The 27,971-nt window shown below is 45.5% G+C and overlaps 1 protein-coding gene and 1 long non-coding RNA gene across 3 annotated transcripts in view; one reads left to right on the forward strand and one right to left on the reverse strand.

Annotated features, from left to right (window-relative positions):
• Positions 1–4,237: 4,237 nt before the first annotated feature.
• LOC103061330 (uncharacterized) overlaps positions 4,238–27,971 on the reverse strand; it is a 33,081-nt gene continuing 9,347 nt past the window's right edge. Inside the window, exons 1-2 of one of the 2 annotated variants that reach the window (XM_088128671.1) lie at positions 9,072–9,612; positions 4,238–6,941 (exon numbers count right to left, since the gene is read on the reverse strand). In XM_088128671.1, coding sequence (XP_087984797.1) covers positions 5,298–6,872 — 1,575 coding nt within the window. In that variant the 5' untranslated portion in view covers positions 6,873–6,941; positions 9,072–9,612 and the 3' untranslated portion in view covers positions 4,238–5,297. Of the gene's footprint in view, positions 6,942–9,071; positions 17,877–25,424; positions 25,598–27,971 lie in introns of those variants that run through there. The other variant, XM_088128672.1, reaches the window with a different exon arrangement.
• On the forward strand, positions 21,673–27,943 carry LOC148214088 (uncharacterized). Its single transcript, XR_015793508.1, has 3 exons — positions 21,673–21,757; positions 26,019–26,397; positions 27,810–27,943. It is a non-coding gene; the product is annotated as an uncharacterized LOC148214088 (long non-coding RNA).

Genomic DNA, 27,971 nt, shown 5'->3' on the forward strand with positions numbered 1-27,971 from the left:
CCCCTTTTTTAGGGATGATGGTTGAGAATGTGATGGCGTTACAGCTCCAGAAGATCCTGGATGAAATGGATTATCCGGACCCTTTTCAGTCAGGTTTCAGGACTGGATATGGGATGGAAACAACATTGGTCCCGCGCTCAAGGATGATCTCTGGCGGGAGCAAGATGGAGGTAGTACATCCATCCTTCTTGTTCTTGACCTCTCAGCGGCTTTCAGTACCATAGACCATGGTATCCTTTTGGGCTGACTTAGGGAGTCGGGAGCGGGTGACAGAGTTTTGTGCTGGTTCACCTCCTTCCTCCAAGGCCAGTCCCAATTGGTGTTGATTGGGAGCAAGAGGTCCAGCACTCAGCCCCTCCATTGTGAGGTGCCACAGGGCTTGGTACTCTCTCTGCTCCTTTTTAACATCTACATGAAACCACTGGGTGAGATCATCTGTCACCATGGGATGAGGTATCATCAATATGCAGATGATACCCAATTATACATCTCAATCCTGGGTGATTTGATTGATGCTGTGACCACCCTTCCGCAGTGCCTGAATGCTGTGGGGGTCTGGATGGGGAACACAGGCTTCAGCTGAACCCTGGTAAGACGGAGTGGCTGTGGATTGAAGGTCCCTCTATATCTGAGGGTGTACCATCTTTGGTTCTGGACAGGATTGCACTACCCCATGTGTAATCTGGGGGTCCTCCTGGACTCGCAACTACTGCTTGAAGAGCAGGTGGCAGCTGTGGCCAGGTGGGCCTTTGCTGAACTTCATATTGTGAGCCAGTTATGCCCTTTCCTGGATCAGGAGGCCCGCTGGTCAGTTACTCATGCCCTAGTCATCTGTCATTTAGACTATTGCAATGCACTCTACGTGGGGCTACCCTTGAAGAGTATCTGGAAGCTACAGTTAGTTCAAAACGTGGCTGCGCAGGCAATTTTGGCTAGCCCAAGGATGGCACATGTAACACCTTTGCTGCAGGAGCTACATGGGGTGCCAGTTCGCTTTCAGGTCCAATTCAAGGTGTTGGTTATCACCTTTGAAGCCCTACACGGCATGGGTTCAGGTTACTTGGGGGACCATCTCACCCCCATCACCTTGACCCGTCCCACCTGGTCAAACAGAGAGCGCATGTTGCGGACCCCGTCAGCGAGGGAATGTCAGCTTGTGGGGCCCAAGAGGAGAGCTTTCTCTGCCATTGCCCCCAGCCTTTGGAATATTTTCCCCCCAGAGGTGTGGCGGGCCCCCACCCACCCAGCTTTCTGGAAAGAACTGAAGATCTGGCTCTGTCGACTTGCGTGGGGGGAAAAGAGATATAACCAACCCTGAGGGAGGCTGGTGCCTTGAAGAAGCTCCCTGAGCCTAATTATTTTTAGTTCACCATCAATATCTTGGAAGATATTATTTGTAGGAATATTGTTATACTTTATTTTAATTAATATTCATTCTTTTACTGTAAATCACCCAGAGTCGCTTCCAGTGAGATGGACGGTGACAAACATGAAATATAAATAAATAAATAAATAAATACATTTAATCTCCCCTGCCTACTTACATACATGCATATACTTGTGCCTCTTAGGGTCTCAATATTCCACAGCTCCTGGAAGCTGCTTTCATGCCTAACCTAACACTGAACTAGAACTTGTGGATTTCCATCTTGACCCTAACTTCCACCTTGACCCTAACTCCCAATGCTTATTTTTGGTGGCTTCGAGTCATTCTTGACTCCTGGCGACTGCCTGGAGTGGTCCCTGCGGTTTTCTTGGCAAGGTTTTTCAGAAGTGGGTGGCCATTTCCTGCTTCCTAGGGCTGAGTGAGTGACTGCCCAAGGTCATCCAGTTGGCTTTGTGCCTAAGGTGGGACTAACACTGACCATCTCCCGGTTTCTAGCCTGGTGCTTTAACCACTAGACCAGACTGCCTCTTCTTACACAGGATACTCCCCACAAAATCTACCCATTCAGCTGTTCCTGGTGCTCCAACAGCAAATTCAAGGCTGCAGCCTTTCAAGATCTAGTCCGACATCTTTGCAATCGGCTCCCGTTTACTCTTCAGATGATGGCAGCACACTAAAAGCTGTTAGAAGCAGGTGGAGTAAGAAAGTGCAAAAGGCCAAGTGCCCAAGGCGTGCCCATGAGGAAGGAAGAAATTCTGCCCAGAGACAAAGCAGAGCCCCCCCAAAGGGTATGAACCAGTTAAAAACTGCCGATGTAACTTGAGATCTGTATATAAGCTTGATGTAAGCCCACGCTGAGAGCGCTTGCTTTGTGATTTTAGTCCCAAGCGTCTTTACTTTTGTACAGAAATAAAGTTTTAAATATGTTCCCACCCACCTTGGTGTGATATTTGGCTACTCTCACCAGGTGAAATGAACCACCCGGCAAATTTCTGGTGACCACGAAGGGACTTCGTTTGGATCCCAGGAGGACTTGTGGACATCCCCGACTGCCGACGAGGTGCACTGTAGCCCCTCTGAGGCTGGTGTTGATGGGTGGAGAACTGCTGGTCGAGGCCCCCCTGGACTCAAAGGCAAGAGTCTTTATGAGTGAGAACAAAGGGGAAGGATTGAGTTGGGTCACGGGAGATGAACTCTAAGCCTTTAGCAGGAAATTGCAATAGGGTGAGTATATTTTACTTTAAATTTTTGTATCACTTGTAAGTCCACCTCAGCTATTTGGAACTGGGGTTGGCATAGTGCCCACCAGTTCGATCACAACAGGGGTTGGGATTTACAGCAAGTATTATTACAAATACAAAATTACCTCTTGCTCTATGGTTACAAAAACAAACTCTCTTTCTACTACCAATTTGTTTCTAAACATCAAAACCGTAAGTCATACATTCATTTTTTTCCTACTTCCTGCAAAAAGTCTACAAGGGGTTCCAGTCAGCAATGAATGTAGAGAATGCCTTAAGGAAGTCCATTCAGCCATTTCTGCAAATTTCATCATCTTCACCAACCATTCCTCCATTGTGGGTAATGTCGAGGCTTTCCCCTCTTGTGCATATAATAATCTTGCTGTAGTCATATATAAAAACAAACTTCCATGGCTTTTTTCCAGCTGTTTGTCCACCAATCCCAAAAGAAAATCCTCTGGTTTCAATTGTATATTAATACACTGGATTTTTGGTTTTGGTGCCTACAAGTCAGTCTTGACGCCTGGCAACTGCCTGGACTGGTCCCTGCAGTTTTCTTGGCAAGGTTTTTCAGAAGTGGGTTGCCACTGCCTGCTTCCTACGGCTGAGAGAATGACTGGCCCAAGGTCACCCAGCTGGCTTCATGCCCAAGGCGGAACTAAAACTGAGTCTCTCCTGGTGCCTTCACCATTACATCAAACTGCCTCTTCTTACAACTGTTATTCCCCACAAAATCTTCCCATTCCTACTGCTCCAACAGCAATTCAAAGCTGCAGCCTTTCAACATGTAGTCCATCATCTTTCCAATTGACTCACTGTTACTCTTCAGGTAAGAGGTCTTTGTCTTTAAAACCTTAAAACTTTTATACTGAGGAAACGGTGTCTGACTGGGGACTTGTGGCTTCTGATCTGGTCCTGGGGACCAGCTCCTCTGGCTGTCTGTTCTTTAATTTTCCTTGATTTTATTAGTTACATATTGTTAGCAGGTTTTGTGGGATCTAATTTATCTATTCTTCTAATTGTAAAGGGATTACTTGTTGGTATTCCACTATTCCGTGTCAGTTTTAATGTGTCTACTTTGTATTTCTGCATACTCAAATTCAATTAATATTCCTTTCTTTCTGTTCTGCACTTAATTCTTAAGCATGACATAAATTATTATTAGTATCCTCAAACTCATACCCACTGCCCCACTTTCTTGCCTTCTGCAGGTTTGGTTGTACACATGGGACATCTCCCAGAAGGGGAAAAAAAATGAAGCCTTCACAGATTGGTAATCAAAAGAAACACACTCCCTGCAATAAACGATTGCAATAGCCAGCCAGCCATGACCTTTTCCAAGCTATTCCATTTCATTCCCTCGGCCCAATTTCCATTTTATTCCCCAAAGACATTACTATTCCATAGCCACAAAGTATAATTTGTCCTGGCTGGGGTGGGATCTAAACTTTGTTTTAGAATGCAAGGTTTTGCATAATGGTTTGGCCCTCTCAAAGATCCAGAGGCTGTTGAACCATTTCAAGCATTTGCAGCTCCTAATCATAATAAAATATAATGTAAGAAGTATGCATAAAAATATGGCACCAAAAAAGAGCGAGAGAGAGGAAAGGAAGAGAGAATTAAATAGAATTTGAAAAGTTTACAGTTTAAAGAGTTTGCAAATGTTTAAATTTGAAGCCACTTGGAGATTGAGGCTCAAGCCAAAAGAGCCTCTTGGTTCCTCCTCACCCCTGGCGGAGTCCTGGTTGTTGTCCTTCTGCAAAGTGATCATATGCAGTGTGTTGCACTAGGAAAAAAAAAAGTATTATCACCTGATCTCTGAATTGTGTGGCTGAAATGAACAACCCTTGAATTAGTTGTCTTTGAAACTCAGTAAAATCAGGATTAGATGATCTGCATACCTAAAATGCCACGTTGCTGCTCCAAATAATTTCCTCTCTTTACTAGAAAGGATTTTTTGGAAACATTTCAAAAGAAGCCCTGAGAGAGGAGTGAAAGAAATGGAAAGTCTCCTGTGTGTTGGGAAGAGAGCTTTACGTTACTTTGCCCCCACGTCCACAGCAACCCTGACGCTGCCCATTTTTCCCCCTAACAAAAGTTACTAATTGTTCTTATCCAATGGATCTGTACACATGAAAGGTTTTCCACTGTACAATTTTTGTCTCACATCACCACCAAGGGGGATGCAACAAAAATGTCAGGATCTTGGCGCTGATGTCAACCACCAGCCATCAAACAGTAACAAGCAGGCACCTCCAAGCAAACAAGATCACAGCAGGGGTTGTTAATAAACCTGAAGATCCTGTGTTCAAAACCACAATGCCTTTTCTCCTCAACATAATCTTCCTACAGCTCTTATCCATCACGTTCAACTGCAAGTCAGAACAGTTGTTACATGTGAAATTCTACAGTGCTTCTGTCACTGCCACAAATGTCCCTAATATATCCTCCATTCTAATGGTTTCTTTGATATTTGTGCTTCATCCTAGCCATAATCAGATGGTCCTTGCACTAAATTTCTGGAGGTGTTAGGAAAAATGAACTTGAACTCTCTTTACCTCTCCAATCACTTTCTACATATATGAGGAACCACAATCTCTGACTAAAGTCTAAGTGCTTAAATAGTTAATTTCTCAGCTGGACTTCTAATGGGAGACCAGAAATGAAATTTAAGCCTTCTCTACACTCATCACTTTCTGCCTCATGTGGATTTTCTTGTGTGCGATAAGGTAGGAATTTTGCGTGAAGCACCGTCCGCAGTCTGGGCATTTGAAAGGTTTCTCTCCTGTGTGTAAACCTACATGATTTATAAGGCTAGACCTACTCCTGAAACCTTTCCCACAATCTGGACACTCATATGGTTTCTCTCCTGTGTGAGTCCTCTGGTGTATCACCAAGTCGGAATTCCGACTGAACCTTTTCCCACAATCTGGACATTCATACGGCTTCTCTCCTGTGTGAGTCCTCTGGTGTATCACCAGGTGGGAATTCTGACTGAAACTTTTCTGACAATCTGGACACTCATACGGTTTCTCCCCAGTGTGAGTCCTCTGGTGTATCACCAGGCTGTAATTCTGACTGAAACTTTTCCCACAATCTGGACACTGATATGGTTTTTCTCCTGTGTGAGTCCTCTGGTGTATTACCATGTGGGAATTCTGACTGAAACTTTTCCCACAATCAGGACACGCATATGGTTTCTCCCCAGTGTGAGTCCTCTGGTGTATCACCAGGCTGGAATTCTGACTGAAACTCTTCCCACAATCTGGACACTCATATGGTTTCTCTCCTGTGTGAGTGCTCTGGTGTATCACTAGGTCGGAATTCTGACTGAAACTTTTCCCACAATCTGGACACTCATATGGTTTCTCCCCAGTGTGAGTCCTCTGGTGTATCACCCGGTGGGAATTCTGACTGAAACTTTTCCCACAATCTGGACACTCATATGGTTTCTCCCCGGTGTGAGTCCTCTGGTGTATCACCAGCTCAGAGTTCCGACTGAAACTTTTCCCACAATCTGGACACTCATATGGTTTCTCTCCTGTGTGAGTTCTCTGATGTATCACCAGGTGGGAATTCCGACTGAAACTCTTCCCACAATCTGGACACTCATATGGTTTCTCCCCGGTGTGAGTCCTCTTGTGATTCACCAGGGTGGCGTGCTTGCTAAAGCTTTTGCCACATTGAGAGCACTGGTACGGCTTCTCTCCAGTGTGGGTCCTTTTATGCTCAAAAAGTTGGGAGCTGTAGCGAAAGACCTTTCCACACTCGGCGCATTCATATGGCTTTTCTTTGGTGTGGATCCTCTCGTGCATAATCAGCTGTGATCTGCACTCTATATTTTTCCCACAATATGCACATCTGTGGGGTTTTTCCACCACTAATTTTCTTGGATTCTCAACAAGATCAAAAATATTTCTGAACCCTTGTTGGATGGAGCTTTGATTCAAACTACTGTTTCCTTCCTCACAGAGTGAGGCTTGCATTACTGTCTGCCCTATGTGGCTATCCATGTGGCCTCTTCGTCCCCACTGACTTCCAGATATTTCTTCCTTTTTCTGAAGTTGGAAATTATCCCCCTTGACATTTTCATGTAATGTTTCCTTGAGTTCCACATACTCATTTTTTTCCAGCTCAAACCTCTCTTCCTGTTTTTCTCTCCCTTGTCTGTCACCTACTGGGGAAGGAGAAGAGTTTTGTGGTTCTCTGGAGGAAGTAGAAAATATTTTGACAGCTGGCTTCATTTGCTTTCCTTTTTAAAGCTGCTTGTGATTCTCAGTCGTCCAGAATGCTCTTACTGGCATCGTTTTCCTCTATAAGATTCACAGAAAAATGTTAGTTTAATGATTGTTTATAAAATGGCTGCAGAACTTGTGAAAGCAACAAGAAAAAAAAAGCATACATTACAGTGAAAAAGCAAACATGCCAAAATGCTAGATTCAGGTCTAACATTCATTATGATTCTTTTGACACATAGAAGACTAACAAGATTCACGTTCAAATATCCACTCAATCTGAAATTCACTTATTGACTTGGGTCAATCACAAATTCTTAGCACTGCAGAGGATTATCATCAAATATATTTGGAAATGCTGGGGACAGTTGCTACACATACACATAAATGCACACAGAGAGAAATAGAGATAGACACACCTATGAATGTAGGTATGTGGAAAATCCATGTGTATTTCTCTCATTTAGTGTAATTTGAAAGATTTAAATTGGATAAAAACACTGGAGCAAAGTAAGTTAGAATTTGAAATGCAGTTATGTAACGATGATGATCATGTAATTGCTAAAATGTACAACCTTTTGCTGAAATTTGAAACCGAGAAATAACAGGTTAAAGAATATATGATAAAGTGGGGTAACAATTTTGGTTATGATATACAGATGGATCAATAGGAAAATATGCAGTTAAAAGGGTTGAAATTTACATCATGTTATCTCAAAGAGAATTTTTGTAAAATGATGTATCGTTGGTACATGATGCCAGAGAAATCATCTAGAATATATAAAGGCACTTCAAATGTATGTTGGAAATGTGAACAGCATGAAGAGACATTTTATCATGGTTGGTGAACATGTAAAAAAGCTAAAAATTTTTGGATTGAAATACATCTGATACAGAGGAATTAGAGATCAATATTCAGTTGAAGCCGGAATTTTTCCTTTTAGGATTAATAGATAAATAGTTAGAAAAAGCCTATAAATAGTTAGAAAAAGGGAGGAATGGTTGGTGAAGTTGACAGATTTTTCTGAAATGGATAAATTGACTTCTTTGATTAGAGAAAAGACACTCTCTACATTTATTCGTAACTGGAAGCTTCTTATGGATATTTTGCATAAAAATGAATTTGTGATTTATGGTTTTCATGATTAGACAGGATAGATTTTCTTTCTTACCTTATATTAGTTTGTGTTATGTTTTATCTTCCTCTTTAAAAGCTTTAAAAAGTATATTTAAAAAAATCCATGTGTATTTCAGCCTGCAAAATGTTCCAGAAGTGGGTATGGTCAAACTAATTTTAGAGGGGTAGGGTCCTTTAACAGATGAAATGGTGCCCAAAGCCTCTGCAGGATTTAAAGCACTGTTTTTTCCCATTAAATTCCTCAGCTCCAAATAAGAAAGGGGCAGAAAATACTGTTCACAACCACTCTGGTGACATCACAATACAGGGTGTCCTCACTTGCCAACCACAGTTGGGACTGGCAAATCCATCGTTAAGCAGTGTGGTCATTAAGCATGATGTCACATGTACCAACTTGCAACATCAGTTCCAGCTGCAGTCATTAAGTGGATCATTGTGGATCATTAAGCGCAATGTCACATGACTGGGACTTGCCACTTCCTGCCTGCTACCCCATTGAGTTTGTTTGCCGGAAGCCAGCTGTGAAGGTGGCAAATGGTGATCACATGACTGCAGGATGTTTTAAATGTGTGCTGGTTGCCAGCAAATGGCCACAGGTTTGAGGACCAGTTGTACATCTCCTTTTTCAGCATTGTAACTTTGAACGGTAACTGAACAAGTGGTAAGCGAGGACTAACTATACAACTGAATATCGCAAATAGTCCTCAATAGCTACTAAAAAAAAAAGTGCTAAGTAGAGTTGAACCTGGTTAATGCATGGATGGGAGACCACTAGGAAATCCCCTTCGTTGGCTAAACTTGGAAGTAAAAAAAAATCTGAGAAGACAGCAGTCCATAAAGTGACAAGAAGTCAGTCCTAACGTGAAGGAGACTCTAAATCTCCCAGCCATCAGAAAATTCCTTGCACCAGTTTTAAAGCCTGCAGTACCCGAGAAATAAGATTTGGGGAGGGAAGGAAAATGGAGCAGCCGACGTTTTTCAGCATAGCTGCTCATCAGATTCTGCACCGTGGAGGAGACAACGCAGCCCCGCTTGCTCCCGGCCTCTCCTCCGACCTCTCCTTCACTCACCTGCCAGCTGCTGCTTCGACCTGGGAAGAACAGGAGAGGGCCCCGCACCCCACTACCCTCCCATGGAGAAGCCGGAAGAGGAAGTTCCTCTGCCCTTCTCCTCTCCTCCCACGTCCCCTCTAGCAACCCATCCTCTATTGCTTTAACTCCCTTCAGCTCGGCCGCTCCCCTCCCGTTGCAGGTCAGGACTCAGCGACCACAGACGCCGCTGCTGCATCGACAGCTTTGTAGGCGCCGGTCGTGCTTATTTACACAGCGCCACCTAGCGGCATACGGCTGCAAAACACACTCGTCCGGTCTCTACCCGAAGGCGCTTGCAAGATGTTTTGATTGATTATGTGCCATCGAGTCATGTTCGACTCCTAGCGACCACATCGATCCATCGATTTTCTCCTTGACGATCTATCCCTAACCTGTTGCTTCAGGTCTCCCAAGGGTGCTCTCATCCCCACTGCAGATGAGGAAAGAGCTTCGTTTGCCAGAAGCGAGAACCAAACCCAGGGGGCGTCCTGGGGGGGAAACGGTGTGCAAAGAGACAAAGTGCCCGTCTCTGAGGGATCGGCGGAGCCTGTTCCAGCCAGAGATTCGTCTTGGGGGTGCAGGATAGCGCCTCAAAACGGTCCTTTGCAACTGAACGAAGCCTGAAGAGTGAAGCTTGACCCTACTTAGCTTTTGAAGGCTAGCCAGGTGCCGGGCCCTAAAAGTTCCCAACGCGCTTGTTGGGGTGCGCAGTCCCTAAATGATTGCCAGCGTCCTCCTGTTAATAGAAGAATGGACCACGCGACCAAACCTGGAAGCGCCCATCAACATTGCTGCCAAACCACATCTGGATAGGAGGAATTGTCTTCCTATCCGTATCACTGCGGAGCCGAAATCTCACTAGAGGGCAGAATTGCTCTGAGCAGCCTTCCCAATTCTCCAGAAGATTTCAGCTGTGATCATTCCCAGGCAGCCTGGGCAAAACACTTGGAGGGCCCTAGTTTGCAGATCAAAAGCTGATCTAAGGATTCCTGCGCTTTCGCAGGGGTTGGCTCTCAGTGGAGACCAAAACCTCTCTCCATGCTAAAACTGTATTCCTGATTTCCAAGGATTTAGGACCTGGGAGCACCAACAGGCCAGATGCTCCAGGAGAACCAGCTTCACTCATGCTGGCCAGGGCTGCTTTGAAGCTGGTCTTCCCAGCAAGCCAGCTTTGTTCCTGAGGGAGGAAATTTTAGATCTGCTAAAGGCTCAGTACCAAGTGCTTCTGTAAATTCACTTGCAGAGAAGTCCCCATTAGGTCAAAGCGAGGGAGAATGGAAAAAAAAACCTTCTATGGCAACTTAGCATACACGTTGTGGAATTTTTGCCAAAGAAACAAGCACAAAAACTGAAAGTCTTTGGTTTCCTGCACAAAAGTTTGGTGCAGAGGGACCAAAAACAGGTAATTAGAAAGTGAAGGAGGAGAAGGAAGACGAGGGAAACGGCAATGAAAAACAAGGCCTTTTTGGCAAAAAAGGAGATATTGGGGAGCCAGCCACCAATCCAGTTGGTGAAGGAACTGAAGGCCAGGATGGCGTCCTGGCTAACATAGTGGAAGAGACCAATTACTTGTTGGATCACGTGTATGTTGTTTTCAGTCTGATTATGTGGGTTGACATAAAAGCAGCAAGAGGTGTTAAGTGCCTGGCAAACTCCTCCTTGTGAAGGGAGTCCTTGTGAATAGTTACTGTGGGGATAAGGGAAACTATTGTGCAAACCATTCTGATGTAAGTGTGCTGATGATTGCCTGGTCTCATTAGGAGTGATGGGGACAGGGGAGAAAGAAAAAAAATGGATTTCCTTGGGGAGAGGGCTGACTGGGATGTGCAAGCAGAGTGGGAGAAGAGATTTCTGAAACAGATACTGGCATTATAGCAAAGCAGAGTATAGAAGGCAGCACTGAGTGGGGTATTAAGGCGGGGTGTGAAGTTGGGGTTGCATGGGTCGGAGGAATTCACAATTGCCCCAATATCTGTGAGTGCAAGAGAGCCTATAACATAGGCAGGAGTGCCTGAACAGTTTCTTGTGCTGAAATCCAATCCCCACCCCGCCAAAGTTGCATACAAGAAGCATTTGACATAGTTCTGACAATCAATTCAATTCTCCCCTGAGGTCCACTTATAAATTTCTACCACTGTCCCTCTTGGCGCAAGGACAGATTGCACTAGAGGCAGAAGTTGCCTCTTGCCCCCTGTGCCCAAGGCTGTGGAAGCAGGGCCTTAGGGGCTACCGGGCATCCATGGTAGCACCCAGGGCCTTCCTGATAACTCTGACTGCAGAGTGATGGAGAAAAGGAGGAGAGAGAAATCCTCAAGAGGCATTCTTAGCAGGTCCCTCTGAAGAGATTAGAGAACTTAGCAAAGTCTATCAAAATAAGAGTCCCAGGAGAAGTGAGAACTGGGGGAAAGGCGTGGGGGTCCTATAAAAAAACCAGTGAGTGACTCAGAGACAAAACGAGTAAAGAAACCTTTTAAGAAGTACAGTATTTAGGAAGCGAAGGACAGGTTTGCTTGCTCCGGTCTCTTCCTTGCCCTCAACAAAGGGTTCCGAGGTAGAAAAGTGATACAAGAGCTGAGATGCTGTTATTTCCAACAGCACTATTGTACTGAAGCAAGCACATCTTTATTTGCAGGTTTACTGTAAATATGATAACCATGATCCTGTGGCGGCAGCAGAAGGTATTTGTTTTGGGAAACTTTGGTTAAAGATTATTCAGATTTTATTGCCTATTGCTATATTTGATGGTGCCTTTTCCTTTTTGCTAGCTTAGTTCAGTAGACAAGCCTGTGCAAAGGTGGCAAAAGCTTGAGAGATCCAGGAGAAAACATGGAGAGGTGGGAGGGTTAGGGGCCTGAAAGAGTGGGTGGAGCAATCACAAAGAAATCAGCAAGGGAGGCATAAATCGGAAGAGGAAAGTTAAGGAGAAAGAGCAGCCCTACATTTTCAGCTAGAGTATTAGCTAGAGGGGCCGAGACTTAAAGAAATCCAGGGTTTATGGGGTGGAGGTCCCCAAACTCTAAAAATAGCCTTTGGAAAGAAACCTCATCTCCCTACTTGTATTCAGGGAGCTGAGGGAAAGGGGAACACACACACACACACACACACACACACACATTTGGGAGCAGAAATGAGCAGGAGGCCTCAAAGAATTCCCTGGTGTACTTAGGGGTGGCTGTACCTCATGGTTCAGAAAGACAAACAAACAAGACACGCTTTCTAAAAAAACCTACTGATAACTCTTGGGTTGTAAATAGTATTCAGGGAGCCCCGGAACTATAAAGCCCTCAGTGGGCCAGATTCTCCTTTTAGCCTCGATCACTGAACCAGGGTTAGGAGGGAGGACATGCCTGCCCTGGTGGTTGGGTCTTCAGAGCTTTGTGGTTGGGTGTTCCTGGGCTTGGGCATGCGGTCTGAGGGCACCCACCTGTTCTTCTGCTTCTTCGTATGGGGGAGGGAGGATATGGGAGGGGGCCATTACATCTAAAGGGTCTAGGGCAGTGTTCGTCAACCATGCAACTTTAATATATGTGGACTTCAACTCCCAGAATTCCCCAGCCAGCACGGCTGGCTGGGGAATTCTGGGAGTTGAAGTCCACATATATTAAAGTTGCAAGGTTGAGGAACACTGGTCTAGGGGATCCTTGGGGCAGCAAGGAATGGTTGGCACAGCCTTGGGAAGGGAGGGATACAAAGGAACAGGTGGGGCGGGTGGTTCAGGTTGTGCCCTCAGCTCAGCAACTTGTTCCTTTAACTTTTCATTTTGCTGCTTCGGGCTTTTGTTACTATCTTACAAGTTGGAAATAGGGTTGGTTTTTTTGTGTGCGTTTATTTGCTGTGGAGCATCTTTAAAATGACATTCGCCTTCCCACCAGTCGATTTGCTAGATTCGTTTTTTTTAAAAAATAAGAAATCTTTCTTAGCTTAAACGTTCCTTCCCCAGGAACTGGTTCTCAGCAGATTCCTTTGTCCCGTTGCCCCATAAAGGAGTGTTTCTTATGGCCTTTTTGCCATATTTTTGCACCATATGGCAAAAAGCTCCCGGGGGAACTTGGACTGCCTTTTTCCCATAGTCCCCTCTCTTTATGGGGGGAGGGGGGAGAGGAAAAAGGGAGAAAGAAAGAGTTGCTCTGAACTCTTGCTTTCTAAGATATCCACTTGGGAAATCCTAGATGTGGCTGCACAGGGCAACAAAAAGGAGACGAGAAATGAGCTCACAAACAACTCCGACTCACAAACAACATCTGGACGTAAAACCACAGACAACCTGGATCCAATCACTCTCTTTAGGCCTGGGGAGGTGCCACGCCAGGACTCAACCTCACGAGACTGGTTGGCCTTTGCCTCATCCCAAACCTTCTCTTGCTCCTGCCGCGCCCTGCTTGGAAGGGGAACCGGAAGACCCGTTGGGAACCCTGGCACCATCCTCTAGCCCCGTCTGAGACCCGCTGGGAAGGGGAGCGACAGGCCCAGCCACTGCCACCTAAACCGTGCACACAACCTACTGGTGGAAAAAACTAGCCTGGTGGCAATTCAAACTGTCCGCAACTCTTACCCACCGGTGCTGTCCCGGCAACCTCTTGGCTTTCTCCTCAGGGGCTGATCCAGGCACCGCTCTGGGGAGTGCTGACCCAAGGGAGGAAGGGACGCAACTTCCCTCACGTTCTCAGACGTGGGTCTGAGTTGTAGCCAGAACTCACCAGAGCAGATCGCTGGATCCCACTTCCGACACCAAAACGGTTGTAGAACTTTTGCCAAAGACACGAGCACAACGCTGAGGGGAAGAACCATGTTTATTGCAGTGATCATAGGGTGCCCGCTTTCCAGGAAAAAGGGACCCTGAACAATAGAAAAGCATAGAATTTATACACTCTGGAGCTGAGAGGCAGGAAATCCTTGGGATCTGATTGGCGGGCAAGTTTTGGAGAGGTGTCAAACAGGGGACAAGTGTTTTTTTTTTCTGTAGGGAAACAAAAAACCTGCTTTTGTAACAAGGCAGGCAGTCAAGGGATCTTGAGGGTCTGTCAAGTGAAAACCAGAATAACCTGCAAAAGGATACAGCTGATTGATCGGCAGGCTAACCTGTGCAGAGGGCCCCCCTACACTGCCATTTCTGATGCAGATCGAATGTGGTGTGGGTGATGATGGTGATCCAAGAAGACTGACTGACTGACTGACTGACTGACTCCCCCCTCCCTTCCAAGAGGCACAGTGTGGCTCAGGCAGGGTGCACAAGGGTCTGAGAGGGTGCATGAGAGGGTTGGGTTGGGGTGTGTGCATGACAGGTGTGGCAAGGGTCAGCAGCACAGATCAGGGTGTGTGTGTGAGAGGTATACTGTGGGTCAGGAATGGTGTGCGAGGGGGTGCAGTGGGGGTGTGTGGGGGTATACAAGAGGCAGGGTGTGGGTCAGGGAGGTTATGCGAGGATGTGACGGGTTGCCTGAGAGGGGTGGCGATGGTCAGGGAGGTATGTAAGGGTGCAATAGGTCACAGAAGGTGTGTGTGGGTGCATGGGTGGGGGAGACTTAGCCAAGCAACTTGCGACCTTCCCTGCCTGCTTCCCCATTCCCTGTAAGCTTCCCACAAGCAGACTTTCCTTGTGGGAAGCTGGCATGGAGTGTTGGCAATCACAATAGAGTTTAGACTTCCTGCTGGCTTCCTGATTGACTTGTGGGAAGGTGTCAGGCAGCGATGGAAATGAGAATTGCATGACCTCGACTGATGGTGGCAGCACAGTGGTACTGAAGCAGTCGCAACTTTGCCAGATTCCCTACCCAAAGGGCCCGGCATTCTGTAAGTTAGCCCATGAGATAAATTTCTTCAAAAATTGTTGCCCTATGACGCACGTTTTGCCCAACTGAAGATTACAAACAGACAAACTGACACGAGAGTTTTAGTAGTATATATTGTTAGTAGGTTTTGTGGGGTCTAATTTATATATTCTCTTTATTGTAAAGGGGTTATTTTTGGATACTCCACTATCCCCTTAGTGTCAATTTTAATATGTTCACTTTGTATTTTTAAAATTCAAATTCAATTAATGTTGTTTTATTTCTGTTCTGCACTTAATTCTTAAGGATGACATACAGTATTGTTATTAGTAACCTCACACTCATACCCACTGCCCCACTTTATTGTCTTCTGGTAGTTTGGTTGTACAAATGAGACATCTTTTGTACAAAAGTGAACAAAATGAAGTCTTCACAGATTGATAATCAAAAGAAACACGCTACCTGTAATAAACAGTTTAAAGAGTTTGCAAATGTTTAAATTTGAAGCCACTTGGAGATTGAGGCTCAAGCCAAAAGAGCCTCTTGATTCCTCTTAACCCCTGGCAGGGTCCAGGTTGTTGGGTGTCCTTCTGCAAAATGATTATATGCAATGTGATCTACTAGGAAAAAAAAGGATCATCACTTGATAGATGAACTGTGTTACTGAAATGAACAAACCGTGAATTCTTTTCTGTCCTTCACACTCAGAAAAATCAGGATTGTTCATCTGCATAGGTAAAATGCCACTTAGCTGCTCCAAATAATTTTCCTCCCTTTACTTGAAGGGATTTTTTGGAAACATTTCAAAGGAAGCCCTGAGAGAGGAGTGAAAGAGATGGAAATGTGTCCCGTGTGTTGGGAAGAGAGCTTTACATTACCTTACCCCCCTGTTGCTGATGCTGCCCATTTTTTTCCTTGTCAAAAGCTATTAATCGGTCTCACACAATCCATTTTTACAATTGAAATGTTTTCCACTGTACAATTTTTGTCTCACATCACCACCAAGGGGGATGCAACAAAAATGTCAGGATCTTGGCGCTGATGTCAACCACCAGCCATCAAACAGTAACAAGCAGGCACCTCCAAGCAAACAAGATCACAGCAGGGGTTGTTAAAAAACCTGAAGATCCTGTGCTCAAAACCACAATGCCTTTTCTCCTCAACTCAATATTCTATCTACAAGTCTTATTCATCATGTTCAATTGCAACTCAGAACAGTCTTTAGATGTGAAATTTTACAATTGTCACTGCCACAAATGTCCCTAATATGTTCTCCATTTTAATAGTTTCTGTGATATTTGTGATTCATCCTTGCCACAATCTGATACTCCTTGCACTTAATTTCTGGAGGTGTTAGGAAAAGATGAACTTTGAACCCTCTTCACCTCTCCTTTTATATCACTTTCTTCATATCTGAGGAACCACAATCTCTAACTGAAGCAAAAGTGCTTCTATCTTTTCTTTAATGTATTTTTAAGGACCTGCAGCAACTTATTGGAGCCTCCCAGAAACATTCGCTATGACTCCCAGATATTTTCTGCAAAGGTTATGCTGGCTGGGGAGTTCTGGGGCTCAAAATCTGGAGGACACCCAGGTTGAAGAAGGCTGAAATTCTGCATGTTGCATTTCTAAGACGTATGATGATCAGTATGCAAAAAACACTCCCAAAAAGCCTTTTTGCGGCAACTGCACTATATCTATACAATTAAATATCCAGTAAGGTCTCCTGAGAGCCAGATATGTCTACTTAGCCTTTATCTATCTAATATTTTCCATTTTTTTCCTCTCCTCCCTCAGATTTAAGAGTGAGAAATGTTAAATAATTTCTCAGGTGCAATCAGAAATTCAGTTCAAGTCTTTTCTACACACATCATCTTCTGCCTCGTGTGGAGTTTCTTGTGTGCAATAAGGGAGGAATTTTGTGTGAAGCACCGTCCGCAGTCTGGGCATTTGAATGGTTTCTCCCCTGTGTGTAAACCTACATGATTTATAAGGCTAGACCTAGTACTGAAATCTTTCCCACATTCCGGACACTCATACGGTTTCTCTCCTGTGTGAGTCCTCTGGTGTATCACCAGGTCAGAATTCCGACTGAAATTTTTCCCACAATCCAGACACACATACGGTTTCTCTCCAGTGTGAGTCCTCTGGTGTATCACCAGGTAGGAATTCTGACTGAAACTTTTCCCACAATACAAACACTCATATGGCTTCTCCCCGGTATGCGTCCTCTGGTGTATCACCAGGTCAGAATTCCGACTGAAACTTTTCCCACAATCTGGACACTCATATGGTCTCTCCCCAGTGTGAGTCCTCTGGTGTATCACCAGGTCAGAATTCCGAATGAAACTTTTCCCACAATCCAGACACTCATACGGTTTCTCTCCTGTGTGAGTCCGCTGATGTATCACCAGGTGGGAATTCCGACTGAAACTTTTCCCACAAACCGGACACTCATACGGTTTCTCTCCTGTGTGAGTCCTCTGGTGTCTCACCAGGTCAGAATTCTGAATGAAACTTTTCCCGCAATTCGGACACTCATACGGTTTCTCTCCTGTGTGAGTCTTCTGGTGTATCACCAGCTCGGAATTCCGAATGAAACTTTTCCCACAATCTGGGCATTCATATGGTTTCTCTCCTGTGTGAGTCCTCTGATGTATCACCAGGTTAGAATTCTGCCTGAAACTTTTCCCACAAACTGGACACTCATATGGTTTCTCCCCAGTGTGAGTCCTCTGGTGTATCACCAGGTTAGAATTCTGACTGAAACTCTTCCCACAATCTGGACACTCATATGGTTTCTCTCCGGTGTGAGTCCTCTTGTGATTCACCAGGGTGGCGTGCTTGCTAAAGCTTTTGCCACATTGACAGCACTGGTACGGCTTCTCTCCAGTGTGGGTCCTTTTATGCTCAAAAAGTTGGGAGCTGTAGCGAAAGACCTTCCCACACTCGGCGCATTCATATGGCTTTTCTCCGGTGTGGATCCTCTCATGCATAATCAGCCGTGATCTGCAATCTGTGCTTTTCCCACAATATGCACAGCTATGGGGCTTTTCCACCACTGATATTCTTGGATTCTCAAGGAGGTCAAAAATATTTCTGATCCCTTGTTGGATAGTGCTTTGATTCAAGCTAATGTTTCCTTCCTCACAGCATGAGGCTTGCATTTCTATCTGCCCTACGTGGCTATCCATGTGACCTCTTCGTTCCATTGACTTCCAGATATTTCCTTCTTTTTCGGAATTTGGAAATTATCCCCCTTGACCGTTTTCATGTAACATTTCATTGAGCTCCATATACTCAATTTTTTCCAGCTTAAAATTCTCTTCCTGTTTTTCTGTCCCTTGTCTATCACCTGTTAGGGAAGGAGAAGAGTTTTGTGGTTCTCTGGAGGAAGTGGAAAATATATTGAGAGCTGGCTTCATTTGCTTCCCTTTTTAATGGTTCTTGTGATTCTCAGTTGTCCAGAATGCTCTTATTGGCATCCTCTTTGTCTATAAGATTCACATAAAAATGTTAGTTTAATTATTGTTTATAAAATTGCTGTGGAACATGTGAAAACAACAAGGAAAAAAAAGCATAGATTATAGTGAAAAAGCAAATATGCCAAAATGCTAGATTAACCTCTAACATTAATTATAATTCATTTGACACATAGAAGACTAGCGAGATCCAAGTTCAAATATCCACTCAATCATGAAACCCACTGTAACGAGCTGCCACCTGTTGATCCCAAACCCAGCAACTTTCCTTGCAACCAATATTGATTCAAAAGAAAGTTCATTTATTGAGAATAAGTGTACAGATCCAAAGCATTGCTAAGACTGACCAAAAGCGCGCCAAAAGCTGTTTTTCTTACTCCCCCCCCCCACATTGCCCCTAGTTCTTGGTCCTCTGATTCGCTTGCTGGTATGACCTTGAGCATGCCAGAGCTTGTGATAAGGAGCCATCTGCTTTTTAACGGTTTCTCATCCCTACTCCCCCCCCCCCGCTTTTACAATGGCAGAACCGCAGCATGTAAAAAACCATTTTTTTTCTTTTTACACTAGCCATCTAATAATCTATTATAATATCTTGCGAGGATTCTGACACCCACTTACTGACTTGGGTCAATCACAAACTCTAGTGTTGCAAAGAGTCATCATCAAATATATCTGGAGATGCTGGCAATAGATTCTACACATACACACATATGCATATAGAGAGAAATACAGATATACACCTACAAATGTATGTAGAAAACCTATTTCTATTTCAGCCTCCAAAGTGTCTCAGAAGTGGGTATGGTCAAACTTTTGGGTCAAATTTTAGAGGGGTGGGGGGCTTTAACAGATTTAATGGTGCCCAAAGCCTCTGCAAGATTTAAAGCACTGGTTTTTCCCATTAAATTCCTCAGCTCCAAATGAGAAAGGGAAGAAAATACTGTTTACAACCACTCTGGTGACATCACAATACAGGGAGTCCTCACTTACTGACCACAATTGGGATTGGCAACATCATCATTAAGCATCACAGCCTTTAAGCATCATGTCACATGACTGTGTTAACTTACATCAGTTCCATCTGCAGTTGTTAAGTGGATCACCGTGGATCATTAAGCATAATGTCACACGACTGGGACTTGCAACTTCCTGCCTGCTACCCCATTGATTTTGTTTGCCAGAAGCCAGCTGTGAAGATTGTAAATGGTGACCACGTGACTGTGGGCCACTTTGAGGACTGTTGGTACGTCCCCTTTTTCTGCGCCTTCCTAACTTTGAAAGGTCACTGAAGAAGGGGTAACCAAGGACTATCTATAACACTGAACATCCCAAATGATCCTCAGTAGACATTAAAAAAGAAGTGCTGGATTAAGCAGAATTCAACCTGGTTAATACATGGATGGGAGACCACTAGGAAATCCCGTTTCTTTCCTGGACTTGGAAGAAAGAAAAAAATTCGAGAGGACAGTAATGGCAGATCAGTCCCATATTGTTGCCAAACAAACAACATGTCCATAAAATCACAAGGAGTCAACTATAACCCGAAGAAGACTCTTTGACTCTCCCAAACACCAGAAAATTCCTTGCACCAGTTTTAAAGCCTGCAGCACCCGAGGAATAAGATTTGGGGAGGGAAGGAAAATGGAGCAGTCGACATTTTTCAGCATAGTTGCTCATCAGATTCTGCACCGTGGAGGAGACAACGCAACCCTGCTTGCTCCCGGCCTCTCCTCCGACCCGTCCTTCACTCACCTGCCAGCTGCTGCTTCGACCTGGGAAGAACAGGAGAGGGCCCCGCACCCCACTACCCTCCCATGGAGAAGCCGGAAGAGGAAGTTCCTCTGCCCTTCTCCTCTCCTCCCACGTCCCCTCTAGCAACCCATCCTCTATTGCTTTAACTCCCTTCAGCTCGGCCGCTCCCCTCCCGTTGCAGGTCAGGACTCAGCGACCACAGACGCCGCTGCTGCATCGACAGCTTTGTAGGCGCCGGTCGTGCTTATTTACACAGCGCCACCTAGCGGCATAAGGCTGCAAAACACTCGTCCGGTCTATACCCGAAGGCGCTTGCAAGATGTTTTGATTATGTGCCATCGTGTCGTGTTCGACTCCTAGCGACCACATCGATCCATCAATTTTCTTCTTGACGATCTATCCCTAGCCTGGTCTTTCAGGTCCCCCAAGGGTGCTCTCATCCCCACTGCAAATGAGCAAGGAGCTTCGTTTGGCAGAAGTGAAAACCAAACCAAGGGAGCATCCTTGGGGGGCAAACGGTGTGCAGAGATAAAGTTGGTGGAGCCTGTTCCAGCCAGCGATTCGTCTTGGAGGTGCAGGACAATGCCTCAAAACGGTCCTTTGCAACTGAACGAAGTCTGAAGAGTGAAGTTTGACCCTACTTAGCTTTTGAAGGCTAGCCAGGTGCCGGGCCCTAAAAGTTCTGAAAGTGCTTATTGGGGTGCGCAGTCCATAAATGATTGCCAGCGTCCTCCTGTTAATAGAAGAATGGACCACGCGACCAAACCTGGAAGCGCCCACCAACATTGCTGCCAAACCACATCTGGATAGGAGGAATTGTCTTCCTATCCGTATCACTGCAGAGCCGAAATCTCACTAGAGGGCAGAATTGCTCTGAGCAGCCTTCCCAATTCTCCAGCTGTGATCATTCCCAGGCAGCCTGGCCAAAACACTTGGAGAGCCCTAGTTTGCAGATCAAAAGCTGATCTAAGGATTCCTGTGCTTTCACAGGGGTTGGCTCTCAGTGGAGACCAAAACCTCTCTCCATGCTAAACTGTATTCCTGCTTTCCAAGGATTTAGGACCTGGGAGCACCAACAGGCCAGAGGCTCCAGGAGAACCAGCTTCACTCATGCTGGCCAGGGCTGCTTTGAAGCTGGTCTTCCCAGTAAGCCAGCTTTGTTCCTGAGGGAGGAAATTTTAGATCTGCTAAAGGCTCAATGCAAATTTACTTGCAGAGAAGTCCCCATTAGGTCAAAGCAAGAGACACACATACCCAGCAGGGCCTCGAAAAAGAGGGCTTAGAAAGAGGGTGCAACTCTCTACATATTCTAAACAGAATATGTATAATTCTAAACAGAAACGCTCCATGCAAGATTTTATTCCAACCATTTAAGACGCTTTGGAGACCAACCAAAGAGCTATCATGCACACACCAGTGTCTCTTTCCCCACTGCATGGAGTTATCAGTGCTCCCAGGCCTGTCCCTTGATCTGAAATTCTTTTATCTTTGCATATAACACAGCAACACCCTTTATCTCTTGGAAAGGCAAACAGAGATCTTTTTCTCCTAGGCACTGACACATCATAGAAAGCTCAGAGCTGGGATGGTGTCATTTGGTAAGCACAGCGTTTGACTTCCACCAGGAAGACTCAATTTTCAATTGCCGGCCAGTAACGAGCAAGTAGGATTTATCATTCTCCCTCTCTTTTTTACAAAAATGTTAGTGATGATTGAAAAAATAGCATTATGTACCAATCAAATTCTTCCAGATGATAAGCCACATAAAGTTCAAGAAATCTAGAGGACAAGCAAATATAAAACAAATGTATCGTCGAAGGCTTTCACGGCCGGCATACGATGGCTGGTGTGGGTCTTCCAGGCTGTGTGGCCGTGCTCTGGAAGTTTTGTTTCCTAACGTTTCGCCAGCACCTGTGACCGGCATCTTCAGAGTGCAGGAGCACAGACAGGAGCAGTTCTCTCTGTGCCCAGGATGATGTGACCCTTTTGTGGGTATTTATAGAGATCTGGGGGGGGAGGGGGGGATTGGGGGTGTGTGTGGGGGGTTGAGTTACTGAGTGGCTGCTTGTTTTGGTGTCAGCATCTGTGTGTATCTTCCTGGGGATTAGGCAGGGTTTTTTCTTCTATTGAATTGTTAACAAGGGGCTGCTGGGCGTGATTAGCAAGTTCATTGTGTGAACTGTTCACATGTCCTGGTGGTTGAGCTGAGTTCGTTGACCTTTTGCAGGCTGTATTTTTCAGGATTGGTAGCCAGGTTTTGTTGATTTTTAGACTCTCCTATTTTTTATTGAAACTGTGCTGGTGTTTGTGAATCTCAATGGCTTCCCGGTATAGCCTGGTATAGTGGCTGTTGGCTGTTGGTGAGATACTGGACAACAGTAAGTCAAAAGAAAAAGATAGAACAGTTGTTAGCACAAATGGGAATGTCAGATGCAAAACCTGTAAAAACTCCAATAACTTGTGATTTTGTAAAACATGAGATATGTGAAAAGTTGTGTGAAAAACCTGAAGTGTACCATTCTGTGATAGGTTCAATCCTTCACCTAGAACAATGGACACGTCCTGATTTATCCTATGCTGTTGGAGTTTTGAGCCGTAAAGTGGCCAAACCAACTGAGCATGACTGGGAAGGATTAAAAAGAGTAATGAGATATTTAAAAGGTACAACAGACCTTTGTCTCAAAATGTCAACCAGTGGGCCTGAAAAGCCTGTAATTTTTGTTGACAGTTCATTTGCAGAAGAAGGTGACAGGAAGTCCATAACTGGGTTTGTTTGTAAATTTGGTGAATCCACAATTGCATGGAAAGCAAAGAAACAAACATCCATTGCCTTGTCCACAGCAGAAGCTGAATTTGCAGCTTTGTCAGAAACAGTTTGTGAGTTAAGATGGTTTCATCAATTATTCACTGATTTGGGCATAAAGGTGTCATTGCCTTATACAGTGCATGAAGATTCCCAAGCCTGTATAGGGTTAGCTAAAACAGAAAACCTAAGAGCTCGTACAAAGTATGTTGATGTAAAGTACAAAAATGTAAGACAAGCTATGTTAGAAAATTTCATTGATCTTGTGTATTGTGTATTTGAATCAAATCTTGCAGATGTATTTACCAAAGCACTGCCTATTGTACAACATGAAACAATGTTAACTAGACTTGGGTTTGAACAAATGTAACTGTTTCTGTATTGTTGTAACCATTTGCCTGTATTACCCTGTAACGTGTATTGTTGTGTCGAAAACGGGCTGAGAGGGGTGTCAGGATTTTCTCATGGGAAAGAAGTTCATTCCGTTATCTGTACAACAATATTGTGTCTAGCTTATGTAGTTTATGTAAACAAAGCAATATTTTAAATTGAAGGATCTAGGTACAGTGGTACCTCAGTTTACGAACTTAATTCGTTCCGCGACTCTGGTCGCAACCCGAAGCAAATTTTCCCATAAGGTTCAATGTAATTACCGTTAATCCGTTCTGGCGTGGAGGACAGGGAGGTGGCTATTGCTTGGAGGGAGAGTCCCCCTCCCTACGACCATGTGTCAGGGGCGGAAAATGCCCGCGGACCATGTGTCAGGGGCGGAAAAATGGCCGCGGACCACGTGTCAGGGGTGGAAAATGGCCGCGGACCACTTGTCAGGGGCGGAAAACGGCCGCGGACCATGTGTCAGGGGCGGAAAATGGCCGCGGACCACTTGTCAGGGGCAGAAAATGGCCACAGACCACGTGTCAGGTGCAGGAAAATGGCCGCGGACCCGTGTCAGGGGCGGGAAAATGGCCGCGGACCATGTCACGGGAGGGAAAATGGCCGCGTATCCTGTTTCTACACCGAGGCGGGGTTCGCAAACCAAGGTAAATTTTTGCGGCCGGAGCTGGTCATAACCCAAAAAGTTCGTTAACAGAGGCGTTTGTAACCCGAGGTACCACTGTACGTTAAGATACTACCTTGGGATTGAAGTGTACAAAACTCTTCTCTGAGAGTTTTTGGCTAGAGACTTTGTCTCTAGTTGGGACATGGTTTCAGAGATATTTCCTTACCTAAACAGAGAAACAGAATGCAAAAAAACAGTGGGAGTGTGAGCGACTTCTGACTTCCTGCCAGCTTCCCCATTAACTTTCCCTGTTGGAGAGGACTGGAAATCTTTTTTCCTCTCTTCCTCCCTTTCCTTCCTGTCCCTTCCCCTCCCTCCCTCCCTCCCTTCTTTCCTTCCCTTTTGTTTCTTTCTTTGGGTGTGTGAGAGGTGCAGAATGGGTCACCGAGGGTGCAAGAGGTGGTGAGGGGGTGCAGAGGGGTGTGTGAGAGATGCGGCGAGCGTCAGCACAGATCGGGGAGCGTGTGTGAGAGATGCACTGTGGGTCAGAGATTGTGTGCAAAGCTGTGAGGGGGTGCGGTGAGGGCGCATGGTGGTGTACAAGAGGTGGGGCATGGGTCAGGGAGGGCATGGCATGGCAGCAATGATGGTATTTAAATCTATATTATCACACTCCCCTTGGTACACTCAACATGTACCACACAACAATCCACACAATGAGCACAACAACAATTAGTTATATACTTACAATAACAAAATACACATTCTTACACATTGGTCGTTTCCACACGATCTGTTTCCTCTTTCACTTCTTCCCCACAGAAGAACTGACGTTGCACACAGCAAACCACAATCAACCCGATAATGACTAATAGTACAAAACCCCATCCCCAGGACACCATACTCCAGCATGACTTTATTTTCTCTGGAACTTAAGGTCCATCGGGTCCTCTTAAGGTTTGGATTGCCCACTCAGGTTTTGGCTCTTCCACTGGGCCCTTGACTCTGGTGCAGTGGATCCCCCCTTTTTCTTTTGTCCTTACAGATGTCTCAGTGGTTAGGAGCACTTGGAACGACCTCCCCACTCTGGTTGCAGTGTGGACTCTTTCCAGGACTTGATCAGGACCCACTCTACTGGTTGGATATTGTGGACTGCAAATTCTAAGGGTGGTGTTTGTGCTAGAAGACCTCTATTTCTGAGAAAAGATAAAGAAGAGGACAACCCCAGTATATATTCCAACACAACCATATTTCTTAAGCATTAGATCATCCATTGCTTGTGCCCCCCTCCCCTTTTGGCTTCCTTGATGTAAAATTGCCATTAACTCTCTCATAATTTGTTTATTTACCATTTCTTTTCCGTCTAGGAGAACCCATTTCCCTATTAACAATTGCATATAAACAATCATGTTCAAGATCTTGGTTCTCTGTTCTCCTCTCCACTGGATTGAGGCAGGAATTAGAGCTACTTTTGAAATCTTTCCTACAATCTGGACATTCATACGGTTTCTCCACAGGAATTCTGACTGAAACTTTTCCCGTGCTCCGAACAATCATATGGTTTCTCCCTAGTTTGACTCCTCTGGGGTATCACCAGGTGGGAATTCTGACTGAAACGTTTCCCACAATCCGGACACTCGCACCCTTTCTCTCCCACGTGCAACTTCATATGGCTGGTAACATTCGAACTAGTACTGAAGCTTTTCCCACACTCAGGACATTCAGAAAGTTTCTCCCTAGCGCGAGTCCTCTTGTGATTCACCAGGGTGGTGTGCTTGAGAACAATTTTGCCACATGGAGAGCGCTGGTAGTGAGGGCAGGCATCCAGGAAAGGACGGATTGCGCGGGTGTGAATTTGGTGAGGGAAATTGGAAGCGTGTGCAAAGTACCTCAATTTAGGCGGGAAAAACCGGATGGTACCGGTCCGATGGAGGCAGAAAGGGACTCTCTCAAGGACGCATGCGTGTGGATGTCAGTAGCCGAACTTTCCTGACCCTCAGCTCATTATAATAGCAAGTTCCCTTCCCTGGTGAGGTAATTCCACGCCCTAGGGTGGAGACCTCATTTCTGATCCCTTGTTGGATGGTGCTTTGATTCCAGCTACTGTTTCCTTCCTCACAGCATGAGGCTTGCATTACTGTCTGCCCTGCGTGGATGTCAGGACTCAACAACCACAGAATGAAGAAATCTTGCAGCCACCCTAGGGTAGCGACCGGACCAGACGGGACGGGAGGGGAGCCGGAAGGAGAGCCGGCGACGCTGGGGCCGCTTCAGAGCCACCGCCCCTTCGGACTACGCTTCCCAGAAACCCTTCGTGGCGCAAGGAGAGATGGGAGGGGTGTGTCCCCGCCCCCTCCCCCTGAGCCCAATCAGATGGCGGCACGACCCGACGGGAAAGCGGCCATTGGCTGCTTCGGAACGAGGCCGAAATTTGAAGTCTCTGAATGGCGGTGGCCGGTGAGGGCAGGACGAGGGCGTGGCTCGGATGCCCGCTGGCGAGGTAGGCCGGAGCCCTCTTCCCCCCTGCAGGGAGGGGGCCCTCGGGGACACGCAGGAATGGGGAGGGGGTGCAGTTTTCCTGGCAGTTCGCGGCTCCTTCGTTCCCCCTCCCCCCAGCAAAGTTGCCGGCGGGTCCGCCTGGGGGGAGGGGGGACTTCCCTGGGGCTCTCCTGAGGGTCACGAGGGGAGGGGAAACGGTGCAGTCCTGTATTATGCGTGGAAAGAGGAGAGACCCAACCGGTCACCTGTACTCTGCTTGATGGATCTTCAGTTAACTGTACAAGTATGGCGAGAAACGAGAGCAAGATACCGGCGCTCCTGAGCAGGGCTTCCCTATCTGTCTCTCTTAACAGAAAAGTCATGACTGCAGGATGGATCTTGATATAAATAAGGTGACACCGTCCATATCCAAGAGGATGGACCACTAGAGCGGGCAATGCCCCAGAAACGGCAGGCTTGCAAAACAAATCCTCAGGGAAAGAACTAAGGGAGGAGGGAAAAAGAAATTTCCGGGTTTTTTACTGAATTTTTTAAAAATTTCAAACAAGAATGAAACAGACACAAACATCAAAAGAAAAAAGTGTGAGAAAAAGGGAAAAAAGAAAAAACACAGAGAAGAACTTCCGACTTTCTTCAGTACATTTATATGTAAAAAAATACATTAACTTCTTACTCTAGTAATATGAATAAAACACAATATTTCTATAGCAAAAACAGTTCTAAATATCAAATCTCGACGTCAGAATTTCATTTCTTTCAGTTACAAGGAAAAATCCCAAGAGTAATTTCTAAATAGAAACAAAAGAAATTTATACAGACATATTACGGCAAGGTCCTTACCCATATTTGAAATAGCAGTTAATCTACCACTATTAAACACCTAGGTCTATTTATTTTCTATAACAGTAAAATCCATAAACATTATGGGAAACAGAAATTTTCCACAGGATCTCTCCCCCCCTCAGATCTCTATAAATACCCACAGAAGGGTCACATCACCCTGGGCACAGAGAGAACTACTCCTGTCTGTGCTCCTGCACTCCGAAGATGCCAGTCACAGCCACACAGCCCGGAAGACCCACACCAGCCATCGTATGCCGGCCGTGAAAGCCTTCGACAATACATTTTCACAGGAACTTAGTATACGCAGGAACCAAGGAATGTTGAGTGTCTGTCAAGCAAAAACAAAAGGGAAAAGCAGAATATCCTGCAAAAGGATACAGCCGATTGATCGGCAGGCCAACCTCTGCAGAGGGGCCGCCTACACTGCCATTTTGGATGCAGATCGAATGTGGTGTGGATGGTGCTGGTGGCCCAAGTAGAGTTAGAAGAGGCCATTTCAGCTCAGTTCCATGGAGGAATCTGAATTAAAATAACCCCAAGATATCTTTTCTTTATTCCCTTTTCATTCAGGAACCCAAGAGGACATAGAAAGCACTTGCTGTGCAGCTCCCTGGCTGAGAAAGAGGCCCCTTTGCTCATTTTAATCCCTACTGCCTACCTACACCGTCTTTTTTGGGCTCTCAATTGACACCTCAATATTCCACAGCTCCTGGAAGCTGCCTTCATGCCTCA

This window comes from Python bivittatus, unplaced genomic scaffold, assembly GCF_059951505.1.
Source record: "Python bivittatus isolate LINGU-HERP-01145 unplaced genomic scaffold, Pbiv_v1 ctg000800_np1212, whole genome shotgun sequence".
Classification (NCBI taxonomy): domain Eukaryota; kingdom Metazoa; phylum Chordata; class Lepidosauria; order Squamata; family Pythonidae; genus Python; species Python bivittatus.